The sequence below is a fragment of the Danio rerio genome, chromosome 25, assembly GCF_052040795.2.
Source record: "Danio rerio strain M-AB ecotype USA chromosome 25, GRCz13ab, whole genome shotgun sequence".
Taxonomy (NCBI): domain Eukaryota; kingdom Metazoa; phylum Chordata; class Actinopteri; order Cypriniformes; family Danionidae; genus Danio; species Danio rerio.
Genome location: NC_141045.1, coordinates 21,063,319 through 21,090,770, shown reverse-complemented (window position 1 = coordinate 21,090,770; position 27,452 = coordinate 21,063,319). Strand labels below are relative to the sequence as shown.

At 35.6% G+C, this 27,452-nt stretch overlaps 1 protein-coding gene across 1 annotated transcript in view; it reads right to left on the bottom strand.

Annotated features, from left to right (window-relative positions):
• celsr1b (cadherin EGF LAG seven-pass G-type receptor 1b) overlaps positions 1–27,452 on the bottom strand; it is a 112,617-nt gene that overhangs the window by 76,189 nt on the left and 8,976 nt on the right. The window contains exons 2-4 of the mRNA XM_087312112.1: positions 12,606–13,244; positions 3,904–4,126; positions 687–802 (exon numbers count right to left, since the gene is read on the bottom strand). Of these exons, the coding sequence (XP_087168238.1) occupies positions 687–802; positions 3,904–4,126; positions 12,606–13,244 (978 nt within the window). The remainder of the gene's footprint in view (positions 1–686; positions 803–3,903; positions 4,127–12,605; positions 13,245–27,452) is intronic.

Here is a 27,452-nt window from a genome sequence, read left to right as displayed (position 1 = left end):
TCCATTTGACATCCACAAATTGATCTTTTTACATGAAAAACACGTCAAAAATCAATAACAGGTCTGTCCTGTAATCAATTTTTAATGTTTTTTGATGTCAATGTAAAATTCAGACATTGATTTGATGTAAATCTTTCAGAGGATTATATGATTACAGTCAAGTTTACATGCTAGGGAAACAAAATCCAGTGTAAAATTATTTTATTATTTATATTTTGGCGGTCAAAAGGGCATCAATGTGTGTTAAATAAACATCAAGGTTTGACATCAAATACATTTTTTTTTTTCAAAGCCCACTGGGTACATGAAAAAACAAAAACAAAAAAAACAATGCACACAACCAATAAGAAAATAAACAAAAAAAAAGAAAAGAAAAAAAAAGAAAAGAAAAGAGCATTTCATTAAAAAACAAAAACAAACTAAAAAGGTATATAAAAAAAAACAAGGCATGGCAGCAAAAACACAAATAATTAGAAAACAAACACAAATTAAATTAAATAAAAGCAAGGCAAGGCAGTGACACAAACAATAACACAAAAAGCAGCTCCAGAAAAAATTCATTTCAAAAATTATATCAAAAATTCATCCAAATTTCATTTGGTTCCATGGGTATTTTTATTAAACAAAAGCATTGTGTACTGTTGTCAAAACTACAATAAAATGTATGGTAAAAGTGCACAACTCACCAGCAGAGAAGGTCAGCTGGATTTGCTCTTTAACAATTTCAATCGCAATGAAATCATGCTTTTCGTTAAACCTGCCATTATACAGCAAAAGCGCATTTCGCTCCCTGGTAGCAAACCTATGAATAAAAAAACAAACAAACACACAATTTTAAAATGTGTAACAAATAATACATTACTTTAAAATGTTCTTATTTCAACTTAATGTGTAAGTTAGCATTCACAGTCCAAAAAAATGTTTTTTTATGTTACTTTTAAACACATTTAATGAACATTTAATTAACATTAATTAACAATTAACATTTAATGAATATTGATTTCTGATCTGCAGAGACCAGGAAAACCCTCAAATCATTCACAGCAAAAAGACACAGGTTTGACAGAGGAATAAAAAAAGACAGGGAGTGGAGGAAAAGGAAGTGATAAAAGCTGCCAAGAGACACAGCTAGAGGTAATAATGACGCTGTAAAGGACGGGGGAAACTGACACTGCAATGTTTGCCAACCTCTGGTATCTCAGATGGTGCTGCGCTGAGGGCACCTGGGATTTCAAAATGGAAAGGTGTCAAATAGCACATGGCAAAGGGGCAGACGAACCGGAAGTAGGAACAAAGATGCATCACTGCACGCGGCATCCTGTTTTCATGTTTGCCAACAGAAGAACTTATGTGGTTTTGACACGTCTAATTTGCTAGATCAGTTACGGAGTAATTAATAAATGTCATATTGGAAAAGTGAGGAGACGTGAGGAACATTAAACAGGTGTTTACCCTTAGGAAATGTTTCGGCTTTCTGAAAGACATTTTCCCAAGGCATATCTAGACAGGATTTGCATGAGAATCAGACATAAACTGCTAAACTTGTAAAAGCAAATTATCTGAAATGTAAAATAAAAATATGTGGTGCATACAAATATTTTTTAAGATACTATTTATTTTATTAAAGCTAATTTATGTTATTATATCAATCATTTTAACTATTCTAATTAAATGTTTGTAATTAAATAGTACTACATTGAAATATGTATCTTTATTCGTATTATGTATAATTATTTTGTAAGATATATTGATTTATAAAAATTTATGATAAATTACATTATAATAGCAATAAAAAATAAACAAATAAAAAAATTATTTGTAAATGTTTGCATATTAGACATAATATAGTACAAACCCTTACTGTTTTCATTAATTATCAAGTTGTTTATAATTTATCAAAACTACAACAAAATAATTATTTTCCTTATTATCAACCATAAGCTTATTTCTCTGCATTTATAATATCTGAGCAGAATTAAAGATTTTAGCTATTATTAGGAATAAAATGTAAATTATTCATTGTTTAAAGTGAAATAATTTTGTTTAAATTGTTAAAATAAAATATATGACATGAATACATTTTAATATTAATAAAATATTTTTTAAATCATTTATAAATACTAATACTATTTTTACAGTTGGCATTTCTGTGTGGAGTTTGCATGTTCTCCTCATGTTGGCGTGGGTTTCCTCCGGGTGCTCCGGTTTCCCCTACAGTCCAAAGACATGCATTGTAGGTGAATTGGGTAAAACTAAATTGTCCGTACTGTATGTGTGTGAATGAGTGTTTATGGATGTTTCCCAGTGTTGGGTTGCAGCTGGAAATACTATTATTTGTAGTATATATCTTTTATAATATTAAAATATTTAATATTTATCTTTAATATTTTTGAATTTTGGGCCCCATCATACACTGGTGCAATAAAGACGTGTTTGGCGAGATTTGTTGCTATTATCTGACCAGCGCAACCATAATTTTCATATTTTGCACCATGTTGTTTAAATAAAAAAGTCCATTTGTGCCACTTTGTGGACTCATGGGCTTTTTAAAATTTCATTCATTCGTTCATTGTCTTTTCGGCTTAGTCCCTTTATTAATCTGGGGTCCCCACAGCGAAATAAACCGCCAACTTATCCAGCATTTGTTTTACGCAGCGGATACCCTTCCAGCTGCAACCCATCTCTGGGAAACATCCATACACTCTCATACACACACATACATGGACACATTAGCATGTCTTTGGACTGTGGGGGAAACCAAAGCACCCGAAAGAAACCCACGCGAACGCAGGAAGAACATGCAAACTCCACACAGAAACACAAACTGAACCGGCCGAGGCTCGAACCAGCGATCTTCTTGCTGTGAGGCGACAGCACTACCTACTGTGCCACTCCGTTGCCTTTTTCAGTTTATTTATGACAATTTGCATTAGTGGTAGTATTATTTATTATATACATTTTTATATTTGTTTAATTAAAAAACAAGTTTAGATTTGTCCACCTGTCGGGTTTGGTAGACTGCATCACCATATGAGGCAATAGAATGTGTGTTTTGATATAACTCCGTTGTTTGACCACATTTTGTTATTATTGTTGATTTATTCGTTTGCTGGAAATTAGAGCTGAATTTAGAAATGGTTTTGAAAAAAATCTTTGCACTTAACAAACAAAATTAAATATGTAGGCGTATGGAGTGAGTTTCCACTGTTTTCTTACTCCACGAAAGTAATGGAGTAAAGTAAAGAGAAAAAATAAAGACAAAGTAAAGAGGCTAAATGGAGGAGGCTCATTCTTTATCCTTGCGCTGCAGATGGTCTGTTTAACGGTTTTCTCGCTAGTGAAATGTTCAGTTTTTGCACTTACAAAGTCCAACATGTGAATGGCAAATGGTGCGACGCAACTGACTCTTAAAGGGAATGGGAGAGGAGACTCTGATTAGTTTAATGCAAGTTATGCTCAAAACCCCCCTATAACTGATTAAGAGAATGAGCATAACCCATTTAGGCCATGCGCTGGGGCACAAACTGCATTTTTCCATCCTTAAAATAGCAATGGTGGATTCAGACATGCCCTTAATGCTTTTGCGCCATGCTCTTTTGACTTTTTGCCTAGATTGTTAAAATAAACCCCTTAATCTTTAAAAAGTCCTGAAATATTATTCATAAATAAATAAATATCATTCTACAAACATCACAATGAAACATTTTTACATTAATAAAAGCTTTATTTTAATATTTGTTATTAATATTTGTGAAGAGAAGTTAAGAGAGTTATTTTAATACTATTATATTTATACAAAATAAAAATAACGATTAGCACAAGATCATGTTCATAAAAGTAATGCATGAATAGGTAGGCATCAGGTAAACTGATGGATGGAGTAACTCTAGTGAGATTACTGACATGAAGGAGAGGGTGAAGTGGAATCTCTGCCTCAGGCCTCTGAAGGTGATGAAGGACTGGCCGGGGAAGCTGCGTGTGCTCATCTGGCAATAGGGCTTCTCGTACTCTCCGTCGGGACACTGGCACATAAAACCACCCACCAGCAGATCCAAACACCTGCCTCCATTCTTACACACACCAGGAACACATCGGCCGGAGCGGGCATTTACCTCACAGCGCTCTCCTGAATACACAAAAACAGAAAACAAAAACGTTTTAGAATTTCTGATGAAAATATGAGTGGTGCAAAGGTGCTGTTATTCTATTTTATAAGTTTACTTTTTGTATTCACACTTGTTATTCAGTTCTAACACTAATGTAAAAAAATGTAATTTTCTGTTTGTTCACACTACATATTTAAAATGAGCTTAAACTACACAAATCTTGATTTTTTTTTTTGTTCAGTCCACTTAGATTTTAAAAAGCAAATAGGTTGACTTAATTCCTTCATGTTGTACCAACACAAATTGATTGTGTGAAACCCAGCATTTTTTAAAGTGATAAGTTCTGTTATTCTGTTTTGTAAGTTTACATTTTTGTAATCACCCTTGCAGTTTATTTCTGGTGTCTGGTCTGTTTGTTAGTTCCCTTAGCATTTACACTGTAGTTGTTTTAATAGCAAGCCTAATAGCAAGAAATAATAATAAAGAAATAACACACGAAGCCACAGAAACTGACTACAAATGCAAAAAGTAAAAAAATAAATAAATAAAATTAAATGATATCTAAAAAAAAACATGCCAGACCAGTATGTGGCACTATAATTTTGCCAGTAATAGAGAAGAAAAAAACAAATTGACGAAAATCAAAAAAAAAAAAAAAAAAAAAAGACTTGGAGCATGCTCTGAATACAAGTCAATACAAGACGAACATGGCTAATGCTTTTAAACAAAGTTGTGAAGCTCCGTAACTTCAGCAGGATTATTCAATTAACAGGTTAATTTAGTTTACTGTTGTTGCTGTTATGTAATGTAGTTGTGTCTGACTAAGGCCAAGACGTGGGCTAATGACATTATCATTTCACAAAATATACAGATTGGATGTTTACACAAAAAATGTCCAGGGAGTCATTATAAGATTTATCCAGTTTAAAAAAATAGTTGATTCACTCTTCCAAAACCGCATTTCCATTTAGACGAAATGCCTACAAAATGTTTGAATATATGAATGTGACACATGATAAAACTGACAAGTCTATGGGAGTCAGCAGGATATTTAAGGCTTTCATGTGAATGGGTAATATATATATTTGTGAAATTTGCCATCAAATATAATATATTTAGATATAATAATTTTAGAAATTGGACAATAGTGGTTTACTACAATCTGTATATTGCTGAAATTTGTATTCAGTTGTTCAAATAAGTAAGCAACTGACAAATTTCGGAATCAACCAATAGTTTGTGTTAAAATAAGTGAATCCACTAACAATTAGTAATCATTAAGCAGATATTTTTACACAATTGATTACAAACCACCTCCACAACTGAAGAATTGCCACTTCAAATCATTAGTGAAGTTACAAAAGCAACTGACTAATGACCCACACCCAGCACATCGATTTGTGAGCTCAGTATTTCTTACATGAACCATGTTTCCTAGCGTGTAAAACATTCATCTAATCATTCATTCAGTTTCTTGTCGGCTTAGTCCCTTTATTAATTCGGGGTCGCCACAGCGTAATAAACCGCCAACTTATCCAGCACATTTTTACGCAGCGGATGCCCTTCCAGCCACAACCCATCTCTGGGAAACATCAACACACACATACACACAAACGCTGATACACTATGGACAATTTAGCCTACCCAATTCACTTTTTTGTGCAATGGATGTTACATTTTGTGATTAATTTTGCCGACTAAATTCCAACAAACAATATATTATGTTTTTTCTTGTTTTAAAACAGAATTTTAACTTTAATAAAATGGAAGGTTCAGGTTCTGGATGCTTATTGGTTCTTCCTGAAACAAATACACCTTTCTTACATCCACTGACACAAGGTGCAATTCATGCATGGCACACAATTTCAGAAAATAATTGGAAACTTGTTCCTTTAACCCAACCTTCTTACCCAGTCACTTGAGTGAGCTTAGTGTTAGATCCTACAACACAATGGCTTCCAGTTCTGTCCAGACGAAAAGGCTGCAGAGAGACCATTGAGCAGCTATATGTCCTCTTTGCTCAGTTATTCCAGGCAGGCCACAGTGCTCAATGACCCAGACCAACCTTTGTTCAATCTCTAAAGAAACAGGACCACAGCCAAAGCCACAGAAGAACAATGAAAGAGCTCTGGTGGTCTGTCAGACACCTGTTCTGCTCCACTAAACTCCTAACATGACATGAGATCTGGGGTGAACTGATGACGCACCAGTATTGGAAGATGCCTCTGGCGAAACTGACATCATTGACATTGTTACAGGTAGATACTCAATACAATTGTTTAGAAATTTTGTTTAGGGCATTTGATTAAATTCAGATGTAACTCATGAAAAACAACAAGCTGAAATATAGGAATATATCACTACAAGGGTCATCTGAACTTTTATTTTAAATTGATTAATTATATTTACCGCCAACAACCTACTTTGTGGTTTGAATTAAGGAGTATTTAAATTAACTGAAATACAAAGCTTTTACAATTAACTATACAAATATATATATATATATATATATATATAAAGAGAGAGAGAGAGAGAAATAGACAACAAATGCACAGTTTATAAGATACAGACTAGATAGACAGTCAGACACAGTAGTCAGAGACAGACCGAAATATAGAAGACATAGTACAGACAGACCGACAGCTAGCTAGCTAGATAGCCTAAATAGACAGACAACAAATACATACAGACAAAAATGAGGAAAGACAGAAGGTCCATTAGACAGAGACAGACAGAAAGATGGCAGATTTTGACTAAGGTATGTTTTTAAAAACTAAAAGAGTACTGGTGACGATACTAACTAACTTTGCCATCTGGAGGAACATAAACAAAAAGAACACTGATCACACACTTACCAAATCCATAGAGACAGGACAATCAACATGAACTGGAACCGTGTGTTTTTTTTTAAAAGATGAGCGGCAAATCCGGATTTCACCATTTTTTTCTTAAAAAACTTATTTTTGTCGCATGTTAGCAGACCACTGTAATCCACACATGTGGGTCCACATGTAAGCTCTGCTCTCATCGTGAGGAAATGGAACACAACACTGATGACCCATGTCACCGAACAATTCTTATTCTACTAATTGTTTGAATTAGTTGGCAAAACAATGTGACATCTCAAGAACACACAAAACACACAAAACAGGAGAACTTCATGCATATTAGTGAAGTTGCATCTCGTTCACAAAAGAGAATGCTAATTGGTTGGAACCAAGTCTTTCTCATGAATTAATGATGAAAACTTAAAGAAGTCACGTTGTACCGCTGGAACAGACAGCCAATCTCCATGCTGGAATTTATACAATGATCTCATCGCTGTGACGTTGCTTCAAAATTTAATTTAAAACCAGAAGAACAAATTTACTCAATAAGCAACAACAACAACAACAACAACAACAAAAAAGACTTTAAATTTTTAAACTTTTTAGATAAATAAATATGTCCTAATAGTGTTTTTAGCAGCGTGGGACATATATACGACAACATCTCAAAAAATGTACTTTGGTGTTGCATGATCATTTTAAAGTTTGCCTGATCTCATGAAGAAAGACAGAAAGTCCAACAGAGACAGACTAGACAGACAGACAGACAGACAGACAGACAGACAGACAGACAGACAGACAGACAGACAGACAGATAGATAGATAGATAGATAGATAGACGGACGGACGGACAGATAGTTCACTCACAGTATTATTTTGGACCCTGTGTGTGTTTACCTACTCATGTTAGATTTGCTGTTACCTGAGAAACATCTGTAAACATGCTGATAACAATCTCCCAAAAAATCCATCACCATGCTGACAAGCGCAGGGTGCAGAACAAACAACTGAGGTTTGCTGGGAGGACTTTACCTTGTTGAGCTTGTAATCCTGTATCTCTGATTCCAGGTCAGCTCGTTGTGCACACCATTGTGTACCTGCCATTACTTTGACAAGATCTGGGCCCAGAGGAACTATGTCAACTGGGACACACAAAAGAGGTTCCAAAGGGGTAATGATCCAAATGTCGGTCAGATAATCCCTCATTTCGGAGGAATTACAGGGATACATTACTCTGTAATGAGAGAAACCCCTGAGAGGAACTACAGAGGCCACTGTCAACACCTCTAGTTATGACCACATACTACCTGAGGGCTGGAGAGGGCAGAGGTTCACTACTCTTTACTGTAGTCCAGAAACTCGAGCTGACAAACAGACAGAAGCCGTCAAAGTGAATGATCCAGTGCAGGAACTCTGAACCTCAGGTCTTAGTCTGAATACCATTCCTGCTGTCAAACATGGGATAATTCCTTCTAACAAGAGCGGATCTCCATTCAAGTCATGACAGAAGCAATGATGCTCTCACAGGTCGGAGCAACTGAAAATGGGAAAATTTGCAACCAATTTGGGATCAACTGACCACACAAAACATAGATTTTTTTTTTTTTGCATACATCGATATTGAGCCCACAGATTGGAGTTGGGCAAAAGTAAAATTGTCAAAACCAAAATATTAAACATCAACTTTTTTAAATCATGGCAATTGTTGAAATAAGGTATGATACTACTTTTTAAAATTGCTATTTTCAATTGTCCAACAATGAAAAATACTTTTAAAAAAATGGCAGAAAAACAATCCTACCTAATTATTTGCATGATGGTTAGATAGTTAGAATCATAAGCAACTTTATTATTTATTACTACCGTGCTTTAAAAGGTTATTTACATGACTCAATGAACAATATTTCAGAAACTGCAGATCTACTGGTATTAGAATTTTGGGATCTATAAACGATGCAAAATGGAAACACAGACTCATTCTGATTACCTACCCTTATATACATTTCCGGAGTGAGGAAAATACGTCCCAGGAGCGAATTTTTTTTGCAGTTTTTGTTTTCACAAATCTACCAGAGGCCGTTTTTTTTGCACTTTTTGATATCTCAAGTATTTCTTGTGAATGCCATTCGTGCCTTCTCTTCTTACAAAAAATCCACTAGAGGATGCTGTCGACTAACTCACTGTCTGACTGACCAACCGAGCGATTATCACCCTGTTATTCACTTGTTTATTTTATTTTTTGGCTTCTGTACTGCTTTCTGGAATTGTTCTTCACCCCATTGTTGAGGTCAACTCTGCTCTGCATCTCAAGTCCGCCGATGTACATGTCCAACAACCAAACAAACTGGTAACAGCTGAAAAGCCGTCCTTATGCAGGCTGGTTAGCCGAAAAAGGAATGGCATCACACTGTCCCATAGCGTTCGTTTTTAAAGACGTAATGCAGCCATTCGTAGCTTTGGCTACATAATTTGTGATCTCCAGAAATGTATATACTAGGGCTACATTTTCAGAATGAGCCTGTGTTGTAAAATTGTCTTGAAAAGAGGAAATACTCCCTGAGTGACAGTTCTGTTTGTGAAATTAGCTTGTTGATGCCAGAGGTAAGCTGAGGCAAGCAACAGTAACTTAAATAACCATGTTACAAACAATATCCAAACCCGAACATCTCTGAACACACAAAAAATCAAATCTTCAAGCAGATGAACTACTACACAGAAATTAGGGTACACCAGTGAACCTCCTTTCAGCTGAGAACAGCACTATTTAATGCAATGCTACAATTCTACATGCAATGCTAAAATTCTACATGCAATGCTACAATTTAATGCAATACTCCAATTTCAAGACTCAAAGTTTGCCTGATCTGTTTCTCCTGCGACATTTGGAAGATAGGGTCCAAATTTGGCATAAACGACAACATAAAAGCACAGATATTGCATTCACTCGAGTTCACTACCATGAAACGGCCTTCACACAGGAGCGTAGATTTAGAATGGAGGAAAGGGATGTTTCCCCACCAATATCCACAGACTAAAAAAAATTCCACTGTCAACATTAAGCTAGACATGCAGAAAAGGTTAAATCACGTTCTCTACTTGAGTTCTACCGCCCCTAACACATATGAACATTGTGATTGGCTTTGCCTTTTCATGTTGTCATGTGAGAGGCTGTAGCTATGTACAGCACCAAAACTGTAGGGGAATTTTCCAATGCAAGAATAAAGTGGGTGACATACGATGGTGGATGGCAAAAAAAGGCGTACATAAGGAGCTTTTTTCAAAGAAAAGTATAAGTCACATAAACTCAAGTTTGTTCATGGGAAACGTTTTTCCACTTTAATGCACAGTCTAACTTTATAGCAGGCTGATATAGACATGTTTCATTTGCACTATGGATAAAATACACAGACGTCTTTATTAAACTCTGTCTTTTTCAGTTATTAAACAATCCTTTAACATTACAATATTCCTTAATTGAACTTAATGAGTTGTAATGAGAATGGATTAAAATAAATCTAATACAATTGCTAGTATTAATGTAAAGTGATTTAGCATTTACAGTGTTAAAACAAACCCCACGGTATTCAATCAGGGTGGGTGGGGGGCGGTGGCTTAGGAGGATTTGGGGTTTGTGGTCGGAAGGGATGGGTAATGTGGTGAGGTGATTTATATGTCCCTACCAGTGCCAAGTGCAAACCTACTCTCTTATCTTCACAGTTAACACGTTAGTTAAAACTTTAATTAAACAGTTTTTCTATAATGACAAAACTGACATTTTCATTGCTTTTTGGAAAAAAAGATCTCTGTACTTGCTATAGTTATTAAGAGTTATTTTGAAAAGCCACACGCCCGTTTAAAAGAAAATGCCTTTCAGGTAGGAATGGGAGATTTGGCCTAAAATCAAAATCTCGATTAATTGAACATTTTTACACGATTACGATTAATGAACGATTATTAATAATATTTATTTTTTATTTTTCCCCTCATAATTCACTAAGCTTTGTACAGTAAATGTGCTTACATATTACAAGTGAGACATTTTTGAATGTAGGGTGCATTACCTGATTTTAAAATAATTAAAGGAAACACACACTATCTACTATCTATGATTATTTATTGAATATCAACGCTGAACAACTAAAATTAAAACACACTTTGCCTAAAACGTGGCTCTCTGCGACACCCACCTTCATAACAGCCACCAAACAAACCAATCACAAAGCTTGCACTACACTTCATTGTAACGAATAATAAGTACATTTTTTTGACTTGTGAGTTTGCAACGGTTGCACTGGATTGTACACATGCCCTTGGCAGAAGTATAACCACATAATAATATATTAAGTATAAATCCTAATTTAAGTATAATTCTGCCTTAGAGTGGGGTCATATGACTCCAAACATGGTAGGGACAGTAATTGAAAAGTAATTGAAAAAATTGACCTGGAAATATTAGGTTCTGAATGTCGATTTCTATTTTTTTACATTTTATTGCCCAGCCCTACTTATAGGCCATCTGTACCAAAACAGAACACCTGGAAACCCAGAACAGGGTCTATGTGAAGTTTAATATTAAACTAATTTCGAGAGGAGCAAGTCCTCATGATTGACCCAGCGACCCACATTAGCTAATCACAGTCCTCCAATCAAAGAAGTCGCTATATATATATATATATCCTCATTTCCTTTCTACAACTATTGTCATCTGGAAGAAACCCCCTTCCTCGCTTTCTTCGACCTTTATCCAGAATAGGCAGCACAGTGGCCTAGTGACTAGCATTGCTGCCTCACAGCAAGAATACCAATGGCTCTAGGAACTCGCTGGGCCATATGGTATTTCTGTGCGGAATTTGCATGTTCTCCCTGTGTCTGAGTGGGTTTTCTCCGGGTTCCCTGGTTTCCTCCCACTGTCCAAATATGCTCTACATTATAGAAAAAAAATAAGCCTAAGTCTTTTTCTAAATGTCTCACTCTCAGGAAGTTCACCTTAGCCTCAGCAGTGGGGGAGTTTTGAGACCGACCTGAGCTGCGCCCTGAAAAAGGGATCCCTTGAGCTCAGGCTTCTCTCCAGGGACAGCATGCCAAACAAGCTATGTAAAAATCATGGGCTAAGTGTGAATTTACAAAAGTCTCTTCAAAATGTTCAATTTTAATGGGTTGAAGATGATGGAGTAGTGTGGATGCCAGGCAAAACCATAACAAGATCCTTGAGTTTTAAAACAAAAATTCACTAGTGTAAAAAGCATCTTAGTCCAATACTGGAACAGGAGATTTGGAGGTTGGGCTGTTGGGTGAGAGTGATGGGGTCTCAGGTGAGGGTAATGGGGGTAATTGCCCCATCCTCAAACTTTGCTGTTGGGCCCTAAGCACTTTCTCTTTTTTCCCCATATTACTACCACCACTATGTATATTTCTTGATATATTTGTAGAGGAGCAGTCAGATGGAGAGACAATGACAGAATTTGTGTTGAACAACCACCACAACAATTTAATTTGTCATTAATTCTCATTCATTCATTTTTCTTTAGCTTAGTCCCTTTGGGGTCGCCACAACTTATCCAGTATATGTTTTACGCAGCGGATGCTCTTCCAGCCGCAACCCATCACTGGGAAAGTCAATAATTCATGAACACTTTATTAAATAACAAAAAAAAATAAGAGAATGACTGACCTGTAAAATCTTGCGGGCACTCGCAGGTGTATCCCCCTTCTTTACTACGGCACTTCCCATTGTTTTGACACGGGCCTGAGTAACAAAGATCCACCTCCGTCTCACAGTAATCTCCAGTGAATCCATCTGGACACCGACAGCGTAACCCGTTCACTGGATGTATAGGTCTAAACAGTACTGTATTAGACGCCACAAATGGTGCCGTACTGTCAAATTTCAGAACAGCTACACATTTCATGTAGTTCTCACAGGGCTCACGCAGACAGATATTATCATCGAACGGAAGGACGCGCTGAGTCGAGATTAGCATCAGCAAGGTGCGGTTCAGGTAAAGCTGCTCCTGAAGTTCCTCTGATGGGAAATAACGCCCCGGAGCTCCACCAGGGAGAAGGGCAGAGAAAGTGACGTTGAGAATACTTCCACTAACATCCGTGTCATTTTGGACATTGAAGATGAAGATGCCGTCGGGACTGGTGGACAAGACTGCGGCTACACCTTCAGCAAAAAGGGAAAGCAGGGGGGAGAGGAAACGTTCCTGAGACATGTTCTCCAGACGAACGGTGATGCTGTTTGTCAACATATCATCCGTAATGATAGTCACGCGGAGGGTGCAGAGGGCCGAGACCTGGTGGAGTCCATCTGTGAAAACACAAAGGTACAATAAGGCCTGGATTAATGTTTAAACTAGAATGAATGAGATGGTGGGGGCTGGCAAGTGCTAAGTTTACATTCTTGTGATTGAAATGAAGTTTAAGAGCATGCTGGAACATGGAGCTCAAATCTGTGATCCGAGCATTTCCACATTCACAGTTTTAGATAGATTATTCACACTGTTTAAACAGAAATACAACCGGCTTTCTGTCAAGCAATGCAATGCACCAGCCTTGACCTCAAAATGAAAAATTATCCTTGAAAGGGGAGGAAGGTTTATAATCTGTTGTGTTTTTCTTAAAGAAAAAATGTGAAAATATTATTCTGATACTTGTGTGCTACAATAAACCCCCCCAAAAATAAAGTGTATCATTGTTATTATTATTATGCGTGGTACATCTGGCCCCAGTGTTGCATTTGCTTTGTTGGTTTATTTGACAGGCATTGTTCAGAGTCTTGTATATTTACTTGTAACAGTTGCGGGCTCCTGGTGTAAAGGGCCCCTCTGTCATGTGAATGCAGAGAGCTATAATTGCAGAACAATGAGGACATATTTCCACTCTGTTCAACTGTCCATTCATATAATGTCAGCCAAGCCAGACAGGCAGATACAGACACAACAAGACGTTCCTTTCCCTCTCTGCAGGCACACATTTTTGTGCATACACTTAACCATACAATAAATTATATTTGCATCAATGCATTGTTGTTTAGTGTGTTCACTTACATCATGATAAGTGACACATAATTAGCCATGGGTGGCTATTATGGAGATACTTGGATGTCAACAACAGCATGGATTGCATACCATTTTAGTACTGAATAAGTTGTTCTGCTTAATTATGCTATATAAACGATAGAAAATATGTGTGGATTATGATAAACCATATAAAGGGCTTACAGTAGTAGGCAGGTAAAGGTGTAATATTTTGTCAAACTAAATTTAAAGTTTAAATGAAAATAACATTTTAGCAACGCACATCAATAAATTTGCTCTTCAGTGTTTGGACTTTCAGCAGTGAAAATCAAACCACACTGAACTGAACTAAATTGAACTTTAACTTTGAAAATTAGATGAACACAATTTCTTTTTACTAGAACTTCTATGTTAAGCTGCTTTGACACAATCTACATTGTAAAAGTGCTATAAAAATAAAGATGAATTGAATTGCTTTAATAATTTGCTTATATTCAAAACACTCTTACCATTAGTTTGCTACAAGCGAATAATGTGCAAAAAAAAGACCTCCCTACTCAATGTTCAGATTCAGTTGGAAGCACATTAGCATACTGAAATAAAAGACGTACAGTTCATGCAGACTTTAATAGGCTTTATTTTGCTTGACTTCATAGAACGTTTGGAAGTCTATAATAGTGTTGTCATGATACTGCAATTTGGTACTAATTTGGTACTGCCCCATGTCCCTGTTTCTGTCGTTTTATTTAGTAAACAGCAGTGATTGCGATGAACTAATGACCTTCACAGCCAATCACAGTCATTTCAATTGAGCATGTGAACACAATCACAAATCAGCGCTGTTAAAGATTGTGCTCAACAGTGCTTAAATGTTAGTAGAAAACAGACGTTTTTCGAATTTCAGTACCGATTGGAATCAAACTCCAGTATCGTGATAACACTAGTCTATATTAATGTTTTTTTCTCAGCCTGATTGATTCTGCAGGCCAAAACATGACAATAATTGATCCTTTTCAGAAGTAGTAATCATACAGCAAAATATGCAAGTTTTGGTTCAGTGGCAATGGCCAACTGATGATGCGTTGTGAAAATATTGTCACTGGGTTCCATTCAGAAGGGCTCATCCTTATACCCTAATCCTTTTGCAGGGTCCCTCTAAAGAGATTAGCCATTAGCCATACACTTAAAGTGCTTCACAATCATGAAGGGGAAGGGTCTCTCCACACCACCACCAGAGTGTAGCATCCACTTGGGTGATGCAACAGCAGCCACCACACCAGCTATAAGGGGAGTGGAGAGACAGTGAAAAAGCCAATTCAGTGGATGGGGATGATTGGGAGGCCATGATCAGTAAGAGCCAATGGAGGGAATTTGGTTAGAAAACAGGGGTTACACCCCTACACTTTACAAGAACTGCAATAGATTTTTAATAACCACAGAGAGTCAGGACCTCGGTTTAACATGTCATCCAAAAGATGACACTCACTGACAGTATAAAGTCCCCTTCACTATACTGGGGCATCAGGACTCACACAGACCAGAGGATGATTACCCCTGCTGGCCTCACTAACAACTACTTCCAACAGCAACTTAATTTTCACATGTGGTCTCCCATCCAGGAACTGACTAGTCTTAATTCTACTAAGCTTCAGTGAGTGACGAAGTCCTGGGCTCCAGGATGATATGGCTTTGGATTGACACTGCAATATGACGGCCATGATTTTTTTTTTACTACAAACTGCCCTTCGGAGAGGAAATATTTACAGAGTTTACAATGCACTATCGATACATATGAATGAGTGTGAGAAAAAACTGGCTGCAGTTCACTTATTGGCCACCTGTGTTGCTAAAAACAAGGGTTTCTAAATTCTATATAAAGTTCCTATAGTAAATAGCATTGTACAGAAATTCCTTCAATTTTTATAGTAAAAAAATGTATCGGCCTTTCCAATCTCATTAAATAGGAGATAAAATACTAAATTGATCACCGATGTGTGATTTTATTTACATTTTAATTCATTAATCATCTATATAGTATCATATATCAACAACATTTGTAATGATTGACAGCCTAAAATGTTTTACCTACTTCATGCAATATCAAAGATGTAGCAATCTGGCACACTTGCAATCTTGGCAAATCACAAATTTGTCACATACTAACCCCAAGTTTCCCACAGCATAATAACAGGTTACATCTTGCTCTATTGTGTTCATAATACTCAATAATCCCATAAACTACTAAAGTATGTTTCTTTCAAATATGCTTTGTTATCTTGCTAATCATGCCAGAAACCTGGTTCTTATTCTAAGTACGAAGTAATGTATATGGTAAGTGGTTTCCTGTCTTTCCTTTGATTAGGTGAGCAATTTTGTATAATATGACCAATTCTGAAATGCATTAAGTCTCTGTTGGTTCTCCTACCAGTAATTGCTTCTAAAGCAGCGCAAACACTCTAGTATAATGAAATATTACAGAGATGCTTTACATCATATCAAAGCACAAGCACCTTAAAGGCCATTTACACCACAATTTTTTAAAAATAGAAAACTTTTTTATTCATTTAGCTGGTCATTTCACAACATAATGAGTGTTGGAGGTCAGAAATGCATCTGGATGATGTGATGGCAGCCATATTATGGCAGACTGCACGCCACACACCAGCTGATTGGTGGAGAGGAGAGCCATAGGTGAAGAGTGATGAAGCCAATTTTGATATGGGAATGGTTAGGAGGCCATGATGAACAGAGGCCAGAGGGTAAATTTGGCCAGGATGCCAGTTCTATTTCGAAGGACATCCCAGGATTTTTAACAACCACAAAGTCAGGATCTTGGTTTAACATCTCATCCGAAAGATGGTGTTCACTGCAGCATAGAGTCCCCATCAATATACTGGGGCGTCAGGGACCCACACAGAACACAGGTTGAGTGCCCCTGGTTGGTTTCACTAGTTTTAGTGTTTATTTAACTTACCATACATTATAACTGTGGTCATTTTCAATTGCAAAAGGTGTATTATTTGTAACTTTTTTAAACCTAATATGATACAGAATGTTTGACAAAGAGGGAATGTTTTTCTCAAGAGATGAGAGGACAGTCAAGTATTTAGACCATAATTGTGACTATATCACAAGCAATACCACTGAGGGCAAAATATATGACTAATATATCCTTAAAATAAAAACCATACAAAAGTCTCGATTGAACCTTCAATTTAGTGGTAAAAGCAGATAATTTATTACAGGATGTTTTATGTGTTCATATTTGTGGTTGCCAGATGTCAAGAGCATAATACCTCAACTTAGAGATTTTTTTTTGTTGTTAAAAACGTCCAATTTCTGCATTCTCATCTTTGCAATCTGGCAACTTAGTGTGTGTTCTCTCTATCCACCTTTTTCCTATGCTCCCTGATTCTTTGCCTGAATTCTGTATAATTATGCCTAATTATGGATAAACGAGTCTGGCAAATACATACATGTACAGTTGAAGTCAGAATTATTAGCGCCCCTTTGATTTTTAAAAAATATTTTCCAAATGATGTTTAACAGAGCAAGGAAATTTTCACTGTTTGTCTAATAATAATTTGTCTTCTGGAGAAAATCTTTTTTGTTTTATTTCGGCTAGAATAAAAGCAGTTTAAATTTTTTTTTTCAAAATTATTAGCCCCTTTAAGCTATACATTTTTTCCATAGTCTACAGAACAAACCATCATTATACAATAACTTGCCTAATTACCCTAAACTGCCTAGTTAACCTAATTAACTTAGTTAAGCCTTTAAATGCCACTTTAAGCTGAATTGAAGTGCATTGAAAAATATCTAGTCAAATATTATTTACTGTTATCATGGCAAAGATAAAATAAATCAGTTATGAGAAATGAGTAATTAAAACTATTGAGTTAAGAAATGTGTTGAAAAAAATCTTCTCTCTGTTAAATAGAAATTGGGGGAAAAAATAAACAGAAGGGTTAATAATTCTGACTTCAACTGTATATGTAAGACTAAAATGTCTATTATAATATTTAGTAAGCCAAACAAAAATCAGACAAGGTTGACCAATAATAGAAATATCAAAAAAGACCATAAATTAAAAAGTAGCTGACAAAATGAATATTAAAAGTAATGAAAATGTTGATAAATTAGTTATTTCCACCAGAAAATGTGTTCAACAAATAGATCAAAGTCAAAGTTGTCCCAATCTTCTTAAACAAGGTGTGATGTTGGATTCGCTCCAGGAAAAAGCTTGTATAAAAGAATGATAGAAGTCTCTAGAATCAAATACAAAAAAGAGTGTGATTAATAGATATTTTATACAAGTGTGGGTGGTCTGAAGCAGAAACTGTACAAACTCTTTCCAGTGCTCGCAGATCAAGAACACAAAGCAAAACACAGTACGATCCTTTATTTAAACTGGGAATTTTTTATTTTTTTAGAAACTGCGCCGCAGGAAGTACAGCTTCAACAAATCCCTCAAAACTGAAACTGAGATTATGACGATAGCAGAATAAACTAAACTGAAATGTTCACAGTTTCACTTGGCAACACAATCCTTTGCAGGAGCACTGAACTGTGACGGTGTTTACAGCCGTAAAGAGCAAGTAAAGAGCAAATGTCAGGTTCAGTTTTTCTTGAACAATCTGAGGATGAAGACAAACAGATTATAACACGGTGTTTTCCAAGGGCAAATGGCCAAACGGTCTGTGCAAAGAAAATTCTTCATTCTGGCTTAAAAACCCTGCAAATGTGCTCAGTGGGAAGTTTAAAGCTTATCATCTTAGGTTGTTTACACAACAACAAAACTAAAAACTTGAATTTTCACATGCAGAGGTTACAAAAATCATCAAACTGATCCAACATGTAAAGAAAAGAAATGTGTCTGTAGGCTTATAGTCTTGTTCTTCGCAATTGTTGTTTTTGTTGTCCAGTAGGGGTGGGAAATATAAAAATTTTTGTGGTATGATACCTTTTCATACAATTTGAACAATATTGATATTGAAATTGCTTATTATTTGAAAAGTGAATTTCAAAATAATATTTATTTTGTTAACAAACTATTTTAATATGAAGCACAAATTCCATACAAAACAAATATTTTTATTTAAAGAAATATGATAACCAATCTAATAATAATAAAAATTTGGTTAAGAAAAAATTGATTAACTAAAATATTGATATATGTATAAGTGTATATATATATATATATATATATATATATATATATATATATATATATATATATATATATATATATATATATATATATATATATATATATATATATATATACAGTTAAAGTCAGAATTATTAGCAGAATTATATTAATTATTATAAAAAAATTAGCTTAAAGGGGATAATAACTTTGTCCTTAAAATCACGTTTAAAAATTAAAAACTTTTATTCTAGCCTAAATAAAACAAATAAGACTTTCTCTAGAAGAAAAAAATATTATCAGACATACTGTGAAAATTTCCTTGCTTTATTAAACATAATTTAAGATATAATTAAAAATAAAAAAATAATCAAATGGGGGCTAATAATTCTGACTGTATGTGTGTGTGTATGTATACACCCACTCAGAGTGACAGCAGATCAATAAACTCACAACAGTTTGACAAATATTGCAGCTGTTGGACAACATAATGTACTTTTGAGGCTTTTTTAGGTGAAAATGTAGTTGTTTAGATAGCAACTAGGCAGTTTTTTTATTAGGACAAGGCCTATTTTAAAATTTGTATAGTTTTGGAGATTCAGCGTGTCGTCGCCATTTACTTGTCATTTAACAGATTAAAGAGGGTTGACGTTCCACCACAAGATGGCGACAGAGACCACATAATAAGTGTTTAATAAGTAAAAACTAATTTCAAATTACAACTAATCAAATCGTTATAAAACTGGTAAGTGAGACTCTAAGTCGATCTCTCTTTTGTATGTTGTAGTGCTGTATTTATTCAATATAATCTGTTAGTGTTTGCTTTGCTTTTTATTTTCCGGGGTTAATTATTTTGATATTTCAATTGCAACAGAGAAATACTGGGAAAACTCTGTAGCCTTATCTGAAATTAAAATGTGAGCAAAATTAGTTTTGTCATCCATACGCTACAGAATCATTGAAATACTAGTTCTAAAGTGATGTTGGTGAGGTAGTTATGGTTTCTGCTGTACTGACCAGCTGCATGAATGAATGGAAGAAGAAAGTAGCTCCTCTTACAAAAGGATTTTAAAACTCTCCATGTTTGATTTTCTTTTTTATATACACAATTATGCCATCAAACTGTTGTATAAACTTGTAGCAGTGTACATCGTCATTGGTGGAACACAACGCACACCCCCCACCAGTGCAGATATACAGTATAGCCAAATCGCACTGCTACACGTGTAATATTGCTCATATATCGAGATTGATATATAAATATTACTGCTGCATTGATGTGCACATGCACACTTATCAAGCACTAGCTTATGCCTGTAGACTGAAGATGTAGTACATATATAGAGTAAATGATGCCGCCACTTTGAAAAAAATCATGTTTTTGTAGTTTACAAAGAGATGTTAAAAACATTATTGTTGTGTAAACAAATGGTTAAAATGTATACAAAGTTTTCAGTTTGTAGTTTAAAATGTTATTGTTGTGTAAACATACCATAACCTAAATTCTGTTAGGATTTACTAAGAAATACACAGTGAAACTATAGTGTCTGATTAGTCATAGAAACAGGATTTTGTGACTGACATTTTTGCAAATGCATTGGTCACTTTCTCTTTTCTGGCACAAAATTCATGATTTATGCCAGTAAAGTGTTTAAATTAATCACGCAATGTAGGTTATTTATGTTTGCCGGTAGACAGTTCATTGATATTTTCTTTATATTTAATAATGATTACATCAAATTTTGTCAACTAAAAGAAAAAACATTTAATGCAATGGTCTCAAACGCAATTCCTGGAGGGCCGCAGCTCTGCATGGTTTAGCTCCAACCACTTTCAAGTCACACCTACTTAATAGTCCATAGTAGTCTTAAACACCTTGATTAGTTGGCTCACCTGTGTTTGATTAGAGTTGGAGCAAAACTGTGCAGAGCTGGGCCCTTCGAGAATCGAGTTTAAGACCCATGATATAAAGTAATCATTTGAAAAGAGAAACTGAGTGAACACAAAAAAAGTCTTAAACTCATAATTTATGAATAATTATTAAAATATTTTACAATGTACAAAGTAAACTGTGTTTTCGCATTAAATCCAATGTATCAAAATGATTTTTAATACCTAAAAGTAGTATCTTATTGTTTTATATGGCACATCTGAATTGGAACAGGAATGTTTTTAATATAATAAAATAAAATAAAAATTAATTCTTTCCCTGCCATTGTTGAGATATCTTGTCAAGATATCTCATTGAGAGAAAAGTTTTTACAGCAATTCGTTTTTAAGATGTACTATGGTAAGGATTTGCAGAATCAGTTACAGGACTTTTTGGTCTGGAAATATAATGATGATTTTTGTTAAAAAGCACAGGCTTGGCTTTTTATTTAGATAAATAATATGCTCATATAACACATTCATGGCAGAAAATATTCTGAGGACCACCAAATTTAAATAAAAATCATCAAAACTGTGCAAACCCGGCGGGGAAAGATTTAACATAAGAAAAGTCATTTGTTGACTTGTCCAACTTTTATAGTTGAAAAAGTCAAAGTAAACATTCTACTAAACCTCTTCTTGCATCTTCCGTCAAAAAAAGAAACGCATAAGTGTTTGAATCAGCACGAGGTTGAGTAAATAATGACAGGATCATTATTTCTAGATGATCTAATGCGCTAAATATGCGTCATGCGGCGACAGCACAAAAAGCTGAATACAAGCACATCAGACTTATTTGTCTCTTTTCATTCATCTATTCCAAAACAGTCTTGAAAAAGCATGTGGGAACATTGACTCAGACAGCTGATTGGCAGTTGGCTGGTGCAACTGTAGATGACATGGACTGACAAAAAGCATCAGTTAACCAACGGCTAGACACATGTCCAGCTTCACCGGCAGTGGCCACAGCAACATCACTGCTGATGGCTGACCTAAATATGTGCAAAGCCGAGCCAACTGGTGCCCGTCGCACAATAGGCACAGCTGAGAGAGGGGCTAGTGAGTGCATGGGGCAATAAGGGCAGGGCTCATCTCTCTGGAAAGACATAAATGTTTTGGAGAGATTTTGAGAGCTTACTTTTAGTACATGATAAAAAAAAAGACATAAGGGAAAAAAAATATATATGTATGCAAAAAAAAAAAAAATATGATGCATAAAGTCAAAATACGTCAAAAAAACTTAAAAAACATAAGATATAAACTCATAGTTTTGCAAATAAAACCATGAAATTATACATATTTATCAAATATTTATATTTTGTCATTAATATAAGATAAAAGGTCTAAACTGAAATAATACATTTTAATAAAAAAGTCTAAATTATTATTAACATTTATCACATAAAAAGTTTCTACACTGATATATGTTTTAATAGTCAAGTTTGTGGCATATTTCTGTCAAAATGTTGCAATTTTAACAAAAACATTCTACATTATTTAAATCATGAATAAAATATAAAGAAATTAAACATACTTATTTTTACTCATTTATTACTAGACAATAAATTCTAAAAAAAAGTACATATATAAAACATATGAGGAAAAAATACAAATTATGACCTAAAATGTCTTAAGCACCATCATTTATAACTCATTTTCTTTTCGGCTTAGTCCCTTTATTAATCTGGGGTCGCCACAGCAGAATGAGCTGCCAACTTTTCCAGCATATATTTTTTTTGCCCTTCCAGCTGCAACCCATCATTGGGAAACATCCATACACACTCATGCACACACATACAAATTCAAATTCACCTATACCGCATGTCTTTGGACTTGTGGGGGAAACCGGAGGACCCAGAGGAAACCCAAACCAACATGGGGAGAACATGCAAACTCCACACAGAAATGCCAACTGTCCCAGCCGAGGCTCAAACCAACAACCTTCTTACTGTGAGGCGATCGTGATGCCTACTGCGCCACCGTGCAGCACTCAATCATATTTATGAAATCATAATTTTGAGATACTAAATCGAAATTATGAGGAAAAGTCAAAAGTATGACACATCAATTTATAAAAAAATATTGAATAATTATATAAAAATTTCTTATAAAAAGCAATTAATTACCAATTAGAATTTAATTAATTATTAAAACTATCAATCAAGAAAACAAGATCATTAATAAAAATGTATTCTTAAATAAAATCCATAATTAAAATAATAATAATATAACAATTCAATAATTCTGACTTCAACTGTATATATATATATATATATATATATATATATATATATATATATATATATATATATATATATATATACATATATATATATATATATATATATATATATATATATATATATATATATATATATATATATTTATTTATATATAAATAATTTTGTTTACAACAGAAAATAGAAACAGAAAAGATTTGGAATAACTTGAGGATTAGTAAATTGTCAGTAAATTTAGATTTTTGCCTGAATTATTCCTTTAAATACCTAATGGTATCTGTTGGTACTTTTCAAAGCACTGCGCATCATTACTGCAACACCACATATACTCATTTCTTGCAGAAAAAACCCTCTGTGGTAACTGACAGCATAGTAGATAAATATTCCATTTCTGTTTTCGCTGTTTGCTTGTTTGTCTCTTGCTTGTTCAATGCATCAATTCTCCATTCAAACCCTACATTCCTTCTTAAGGCCTATTAAAAGCTTTGGCTCTGGTATGGCTTGAGTGGAATGTGGTAAGTTGCACTCAGAGAAGTTAATGAACAAAGCTTCTTTCCACTGAGTGCATGGTCTAAGTGCCTGATAATGGAGACCACACCTCGACCGGCCTCCTCATGAATCTGTTGTGATTCTTGTTAACATCATCGGTGGCAGGTCTGCTTTGATCCCTTCAAGCACATCCATAAAACACAGGGGAGCACAGTGAAATCAGCCCCGCAAGGTGTGGGTTTTATGGGTTGAGCTGTTAATGTTGCCCAAGGCCGAGAAACATGTGAAGGGAGCTTCTGCGTGGTTATTCCATTGTATCTATTAGTAGAGGTCTTTGAGGTCTAAAGTACTTATATAAAATATTAATACCTTATACACTTTAAAAGCCTTTATTTAAAAATGCAGAAGCCACCAAATATAGTGAGAATCTGGAAGCTTCCACCTTCATTGGTCTCTGCAATATGAGCTCTTACAAAGCTCTTCCTTAAACAAGATTGTTTGTTAAAGGGTAACCCTTTAGTTTAAGAACCAATTCCCAGCAGGAACACTCCACTTTACCGTTTTTGAATCCATTCAGCTAATGTCTGGGTCAGCCAGGAGCAACGTTAGCTTAGCTTAGCATAGATTATTGAATCAGATTAGACCATTAGCACCTTGTTTAAAATGTTTTTAGATAATTTTCCTATATAAAGCTTGACACCTCTATAGTTACTTTGTGTGCTGATGGAAAATAAAAAGGTGCCATTTTCAAAGCCGATATGGCCTTGACTCTCATTCTGGCAAAACAATCAAGAAAGGTTGTTGCTGAACCACCTGCAGCTGGCACAATGATATTACACAGTTCCTGAAAATAATCCTCAGCAGCAAACCCTATACTTGCACCACAAGTTAGAATCTGTGTTATATCTTTGCGCTTTCTGCAGACATGGTACTACAGAATCAAGCTTTCTTTTTAACTAATGAGTAGCTAAAGGTGGCAGCACAGTGGTTAGCCACAAAGCAAGAAGGTCAATGGTTCGGGTCCTGGCACAGTTTCTGTGTGGAGTTTGTATGTTCTTCCTCTGTTCATGTTGGTGTCCTTTGAGCGCTCTGGTTTCCCCCACAGTCTAAAGGCATGTGATATAGGTGAATTGAATGAACTAAATAGTCTGTCTGTATAAGTGTGTGTAAATGAGTGTTTGGGTGTTTCCCAATACTGTGTTGGGACTGAAAGGACATCTGCTGCATAAAACATATGCTGGAATAGTTGGCGGTTCATTCCGCTATGGCGACCTCTAAAATAGTCTGAGCTCAAGGAAAATGAAAGAATGAGATGCTAATGGTCTAATCCAACTCAATGATTTATGCTAAGCTAAGATAGAAGTGCTCCAGTCAGAGCCAGAGATGGGCTAAATGCAGGCCCGTGCAGAGACCGTCCAAAGGGCATGTGCAGGATAGAGCGGGGGGGTGGGGGGGGGGGGGGGTGGGGGGGGGAGATTGGTGCAGATCTGCAGTGGGTGCGCGCGTACTAAAGAGCAGTGTTATCGCGCGCGAACTGAAGAGTGGTGTTATCGTGCGCGTACTGATCAGCTGTGTTGTCGCGCGCGTACTCAAGAGCGGTGTTGTCGCGCGCCTACTGAAGGGCGGGACCGAAGGTGTGCCGCGTCGCGGGGGCACTTTTGATCATTTTGGAAGGGCACTTTCTATCCAAGACTAAAAAGGGCATGTGCACTGCACAGGTCGAGCCCTATGTGTGCACGTGCCTGGCTAAATGTACTCAAAAAATGGCAAAACTCAACTATTTAACTTTAGGGGAGTAGTAAAATGAGCCTATGTAAAATAAAAATAAAAATTGAGTGTTCCTTTATCTAGTGCCTATTACCAGCCTATGAACTATGGGCTGCTTATTAGTACTTATTAAGTAGATATAACTTATTCTACATTCCTGATTCTACCTATAACTATTACCTTAATAAATATTTTAAAAAGCAGCTATCTAGCAGTTTATTGAGCTAAAAATAATTCATGGTTTATTAATCATGAGAAATGTAACTTAAAATAAAGAGTGACCATTAATGGTTCAATAAAAGCTGTAATTTTGTATTTATTTACATCCCTGTGACTAAATATATATTGTAAAATGCATCCATTTATTACTTTTGATATTGAAAATATTCAGTAAATTTTACAATTTACAGTGACCAATTAGCAGGTATATATAAATTCTCATTATATATAAAAGTGCAGTGTTAACATTCTGCAAAACTTCTTTTTTTGTACTCCAAAGACTGAAATTCATACAAGTTTGACCATATAACAAAATAGAGCAAACATTTCCTTTTTGGGTCAGCATTTTGGAAAAACTGCTTCAGCTGAGCTGTAATGATTGCATAAAATATTTTAGATTAAGTGAAGAATTGGCCTTGATTGCATCATCATCTCAAGCCATTGTTAAGAAAGGTATTCAGGAGCAAAGCTTTAGCGCTAGAGAAGATAATGCCCAGTTTGCCCTTTGTACTCATGCACCCCTATGAAAAACCTCCATTCCTGATTCTTTGTTAAATAGTCTTTGGCGTCCAATAGCAACTGCCTGAATCTGAAAAATAAGAACAGCTATTAATTCTGCAAAAGTTTTAATTACAAGTAACTTAAGTCTGCAATCAACACCGCACATTGTGGCTTGATATAAAAATCTACTTTGTGCAAGTGATGTGATATTGTTTTATTGTCACGCAGGAACACCAGCCACAGCACACAGTGCATGAGTGACAAGTTTTCCACTTGCTGTTCTGATTCATGTCTGATCTCTGCTCTTTCACCAGACAAGACACCAAGCAAGTACAGAAAAACTCTCTTCTTTCAGCTGTGTCCTTCCTTTAAGGTCTCGACACACAAACAGCTTTGTCTTCAATGACAGAAATCTGCATGTGGACAATGCCTCCCTCCTCCTCGAATTTAAGAAGCCCCCCACATTTCGCCCCCTACCCTCCTTCTCACCCCACTTCACAAAAGGGGCCCGTGCTTCAACCCCCAGCTTGGTGCAAAATGCTTAAAAGCTCCACAATGCTCCCCCATCACCCACGGCAACCACAACGGAGAGCCAGAGCTTTTCAAAACTCTTTTTCCCAGACTTCCTTCAGAGGACCATGAGGGAAACCAATAGGATCCTTCCATTAAATTACCAGAGGATTAAGGAGGAGATCAGCTTGCTTAATGCAAGTTACTCGGTTGAAAAGACCAGTGGATGTTGTGTTTTGGGTGCTGGAGATAAGTTGCCCCCAAAATAAAAACTCATCATTCACCAACAGACTTTTTGGTCTATTTAAGCTGTCAATTCCTTCCAAATCAACTCCAGTTCTTAAAAGAAACTAACAAAGGAACAAATTAGAATTGTGTCAAGAAAAATGCTACACAAACATATTCTATATGAATGGTCTAACACATAAAATAATAAGATATTAATTTTAAGAATTTCCAAGCATGATTTCTTAGACCACCAAAAACATATAAACTAGCCTGCAAGGAAATTCATGCTGATCTACACTGCTCTGTGTCAGCAAAAAATGTGACCCGAACAACAACTTGATCCCTGCTTTTCTCTTAAAAGTTCACAAATTCCCTGCATGCTTCAGATACTTCAAAACACTGATGCGAGATAAAGATTCTATACATAAGGTGATTTAGAATGTGCTGCAATAAGGATAAAGATATAT